The 5,374-nt window shown below is 35.8% G+C and overlaps 1 protein-coding gene across 1 annotated transcript; it reads right to left on the bottom strand.

Moving 5' to 3' along the window:
• Nucleotides 1-1,577: 1,577 nt before the first annotated feature.
• LOC143575855 (wall-associated receptor kinase-like 9) lies at nucleotides 1,578-4,834 on the bottom strand. The gene is made up of 3 exons (XM_077060118.1): nucleotides 4,009-4,834; nucleotides 3,466-3,618; nucleotides 1,578-2,906 (listed from the first exon to the last, which is right to left on the bottom strand). The coding sequence occupies exons 1-3, from the start codon at nucleotides 4,808-4,810 to the stop codon at nucleotides 1,741-1,743; spliced, it is 2,121 nt and encodes a 706-aa protein (XP_076916233.1). The 5' UTR covers nucleotides 4,811-4,834; the 3' UTR covers nucleotides 1,578-1,740.
• Between the last annotated feature and the right edge of the window lie 540 nt (nucleotides 4,835-5,374).

Below are 5,374 nucleotides of genomic sequence, written 5' to 3'. Positions count from 1 at the left end.
CGCCTAGGCGCCAAGAGCGTGCGATCACTTTTGATAGGTATGCTTACAACACAACTTTGTCAGCTAGATCATCACATATGGGTAGATTGTTTAACATAGGAAAACTGGTGCCTTTGAATGAGTTACTTTTATCAAAGATTTAACATCCACGTTATATCAAAACACAAGAATGAATTCAACGAGATACTGTGTGTATAATCCCACCAAAATCCAGGGCCGTCTTCAAAATTTTAAATGCTCAAAATGAGTATTAGAAAAAGACCCTTAAAAAAGAAAAAAAAATATCCCAAAATAGTCCAATAAAACATATTATTAGACTGTGTGTAGTGGGACGAGAGGAAGGGGCGACTTGAGGCGAGAAGAAGGGGAAGACCGCCCCCTGCGATATGTGGGCGAAAAGGGGCGGGGGCAAGGTGTTATTGTCGCCGGCATGGTTTAAAAATAATATTATTTTATTATTATGACCGTTTTCAAACGGTCAAAAAAAATTTAATTAAAACAATATATATATCTATATAAACATACACCTTCTTCTCCATTTCATACACAATTCATACCCAAATTGTTCAAAAAATCTAGCAAAATGAATCCTACAAACAACCCGAACCAACCGAAACCCGTGGAACTCACCGCTATCATGACAGAAATCATCAAAAAACACGAAAAGTTTGTCGAGGAACTCAACGATACCATGAGAGAAACCAACAAACAACACGAAAAGATTTCCGCTATGATGGAATTGCGGGAAATGAGTAAATAATACGAATCCCTCAAAGCTGCCGGGTCACACGAAGAGGCCGCATTGTTGCAACGACAACGAGTTGAAAAAATGCGCGAATATTATGGATACTAGTATTTTTTTTTAGTTATGTATTTTTTTAGTTATGTATTTTTTTGTATTTCTTTTTAATTTTAATGCATTTTTATTTAATCATTTAAATAAATTGGTTTTTATTTGTTTAGTTTAATTATAAAAAAAATAATAAAAAAATATACTGTGGGCCCAGTTTGTAGCCGCTACACCATTACACCCCAAAAACAAATTATCCCCTTGCTGACTGGGCGCCACGTGTCACAATTCGCCCCTCCACTACGCATAGCCTTGGGTTTTCTACAAGTTCATTACTTCATTAGTATGTCTAGATCCACTAACATATTATTAGATTGTTTAATGTTTGATTGGAAAAATTAAATTTTCAGGGCCCTATTGGTTTCTTATCAACCAAGTTCAGTTAGTAATGTTTAAAAAATATATTTATATGTATATATATATAATATATATTACTTTTTTAAAATTATTTTATTAACAATTTCATACCCTCATCGAGACCATGCCCTATGGGGTTTGAGACGATCCTGCTAACATGCGCAAAGCTTCATAAGGGCTAGCTATATTTAGACTTGGAAGTGTAATTTTAGTCATTTCCTTTAATAATATTATCTTTATCTGGTTGAGGCCTCCTAATCCCAAAGCCTCAATTAAACATATGTATAACGAATATTTTTAACCCCTAATTTAAATATATAAGTTCTGCCATCACTATGTTAATTGCATAAGCATATTAATCTAACAAAAATGAAGGCGAGTATATGCACATAAAAAACTTGGAAGTACTTTGTTTTCCGGAACTTAATCTGCTTGTGATGACATAAACGTAATTATACTACATGCCTTGCAAGTTGCAACTATATGACAGCATAAGTTTATTAAATAATAAACACCGAAAGAGCTTTTTTGCATCATTGACTAATGCTAACATTGAAACTCGAGAATGTTGATGATGATTCGCCATAAGTTAGCATCGGTAGTTCCTCCCCAAACACCATAGGACTGGTATTCGTTTGAATGACATGCGGCATGTGCGACCTTCGTATGGTTTCCAATTCTGTAGCAACTTCTTTCATTGTCGGCCTATATTTTCCATTCATACTAAGGCATCGCATTGCTAGTTTAGCCACAATAAGAAGCTCGTCCCTGGTACCCTCTTTAATCACTGTTGCATCAAAAATTGACATGACTCTCCCTTCTTCCATGGCCAACATAAAGTGTGTAGCCAAACTTCTGTTTTCACCAAATCTAGTTAAAGAAATTGGCTTTTCTCCGGTTAAGAGTTCAACTAAAACAACTCCAAAACTATAAACATCACTCTTTTCAGTAAATTGGCTAGACTGGAAATACTCAGGATCAAGGTAGCCAAACGTACCTTTAACTAAGGTAGTCAAGTGAGTTTGATCTATAGATACGAACCTTGAAGTTCCAAAGTCAGAAACTTTGGCCCTGTATTTGTCATCCAAAAGTACATTACTGGTTTTGATATCTCTATGGTATATTGGTATAGAAGTTGCTGAATGCAAGTAAGCAAGTGCTCCTGCAACCTCAGTGGCTATTTGTAAGCGCATGTCTAAAGAAATTGGGGGCTCGTCAGTTTCGTTGTGAAGGTAATCATACAATGTACCATTTGGAACAAACTCGGAAACAAGGAGAGGGACATCAGTCTCTAAACAACATCCCAACAATTTAACCACGTTTCTATGATTAATTTGGGAAAGAACAACCAACTCATTAATGAACTGCTCTAATTGACTTTCATCAACTATTTTTGATTTCTTTACTGCCACAATCCTTCCATCCACCAACATTCCTTTATATACTGTTCCTTGACCACCTCGGCCAAGAATTCTATTTTCATTGAAGTTGTCGGTGGCCTTTTGCAACTCACGTGACGTGAAATGTATGGTTTTATCAACTAAAGACGGATCGGCTTCTTCTTGTTGTTTTAGAAGTAAACCACCATTACGTTTAAAAAATCTCTTTCTTCGCCTCTTTTCTTTTGTTTTTTTAATCACTTTGTACAATATGTAGCTAATTGCAACAAGAAAAAGTATACCCAAGCTTATGCTAACACCTGAATGAAGGCCAATACAAAGTGAGTAGTTAGTATGTGGACTAAACGGTACGTGAACTTCCCCAGCTATTTCTAAATTTGTTTTGATGGTTATAGAGAATGCATTTTTGTGACAAGTAACCATAATAAAAATATTCACCGAGTGGTTTCATAATCTTTGGACTTTTTGTGGTCAGAATGTAATCAACTAAATAATATGTTTATGATGTTAAAAAAATTATTTTGCCAAAAGATGCAACTGGTTACATGAGCTTATGGAGAGGGGAAAAAAACCTTAAATCAAATAGCCATTTCCATATCAATAACATTGTATACTGGGTCTCTTAATTGGCTACATGAGCTTATGCGCCTACATGGCACATTGGGAATTTGGGTACATGAAATTGCTACTGGAGGGAGCTTTTTTATTTATTTGTTTTAATTTTTTGTAAACTTAATAGTAATTTGTTATATTTTTGCAAGATTAATTTGGAGATGCTTGTCAACAACTGTATGTTGAACTCGGGGCTTGAATATTGGAGGGTGTAAATGGATTAAAATCATAAAGAAAAAACATTACCTAGAATTACACCATGGGAAATTCTTCTTTTATCACCATAACAAGCGAAGTTCTCTCTGAAAACTGAGCCATCAACGTCAGTTGTTCTCTCTGTTCCACAGTAACCTCCCGTATGTCTGCACCTTCTACACTCTTCACTTGTAGGATCTTCTCCTACAAGAGTAAGTTGTTGCCCGGGTCGTTTATGAATTAATTTGGGATGAACAATAATATGATTATGATGAATTAGATGATAAGTATCATTTGGATGAGTATGCACATGAATGCCTAGTGACTCGCGATAGGAATATGGACAAAAAACACATTACGGCTTTACATGATGAAGGTGAAATAACCGTTTTGACTAACCTAACCGACACTACTAAACAAATTAACCGGCGTAATGTTTCATAAAATACAATTTTTACTTTTTATTTTTCTATTTTGACTTTCATATTTGACTAAGATTTCTTGATTATAAGCGTCCAACACAGGTTCCAACTTCCATGTCTGAAAGCAAACAACCAAACAACCAAAATAGATACAATATATTGGATTACATACCGTAGTCAAAATCGCATCCATCTTCTAAATAAGGGTTTCCTATCAATCCTGAATCCATGTAGCATCTCCACGTATCCACGGTTGTACCATTGACTATACCCATTGTGATTCTTTCCGGATCATAAACACAGCAAGTTAGTTGATTGGAGTCAGTGAGAGTCCACAGAAGTGACATGTTAGTAGAAGAGATAAATGGGTCAAAAAGCCTTCTTTGGTCATATGAAGTTTTATCCACCACGATGGCTGACCCACAACCTCCATCTTTCAAGCCGGTGAATTGAATGTTATATGATTTGAAAATATTAGGAATTTCTCTTTGGCAACAACCACCAATTCCAAAACAGGTGTATCTATCGCTAAGTGTAACATCACGACAACTCGTTGAACATGCTGTGAGCACACTGCCCTTACTCATCAAAACAGCTGTACCACACCCCTCAAATAAAAAAATATTGTGTCTATCTGAAAACCAGAAGGGACTACTACCAAGATCGACTCCCATACTCTCAGTGTTATTCCGAATTGGGTTTTGGCAATAAGAGATGCTCGGCTTACTAACATTGACTATTTGTTGTTCCAAGTTGACACCTAAGAGTTCTAGGTGGTTGAGTGCAGGTAGAAACGGTGTCGAGGAGTTGCAGTCAACTACGTACCATTGGTTAATGGAACAGCCCACACCGATTCCAAAAGGGAATGGAATCTTCACGTTCCCGCACATATCCTTGCACCCTGTCTTGGCGTATTTTGCAATTCTTACTGAAAGAAAAAAAAAAGGTAAATGGTAAGCTTGCAATAGCTTCATACTTGGGGAGAACAGCGACTACAACAAAAAATTTAAGTGGGTGCCTATGTTTATAATAGTGATTTTGATTAACAAAACCTACACAGAATTTAACCATAGACCAACGAGTCTACTCCGGAACTTGGAATATTGTTTGCAACTTAATACATGTACATTACATGTTTATTAACTACAGTTGTAGGTGGTGTTGCTGTTAATGAAAGGAAAAATAGTAGATGCAGGTAAGATAGAAGTAATTTCATATTTGTAAATTAGAAGGACAGGATTATATCAAAAAATATGTTAGGGGTGTTTGTGTGTATAATGGGGGATTTATTGGAGAGAAGTAAACCAGAGACTAACTAGTCGACTCCTTACGTGGAAATAACTGAAACTTGGATCAATGGTTGGTTATCAAGGGATCTGGTACTTGTTGGCGATAATCTATACTATATATAATGAGTGAAAGATGGGCAAATTAAGACGGTATATATTTTAAGGGATTTATAATTGTTTAAACATAAGGTACAACCTAAAATGAGGGTAAAGTGGTAATTGAAGCATTAAATCTCACTTGTTTTTTAA

Source organism: Bidens hawaiensis, unplaced genomic scaffold (assembly GCF_021521415.1).
Source record: "Bidens hawaiensis isolate Kalapana, Puna unplaced genomic scaffold, B.hawaiensis_p1.1 tig00027764_1, whole genome shotgun sequence".
NCBI classification, from domain to species: Eukaryota; Viridiplantae; Streptophyta; class Magnoliopsida; order Asterales; family Asteraceae; genus Bidens; species Bidens hawaiensis.
This window is presented reverse-complemented; position numbering and strand designations above follow the sequence as displayed.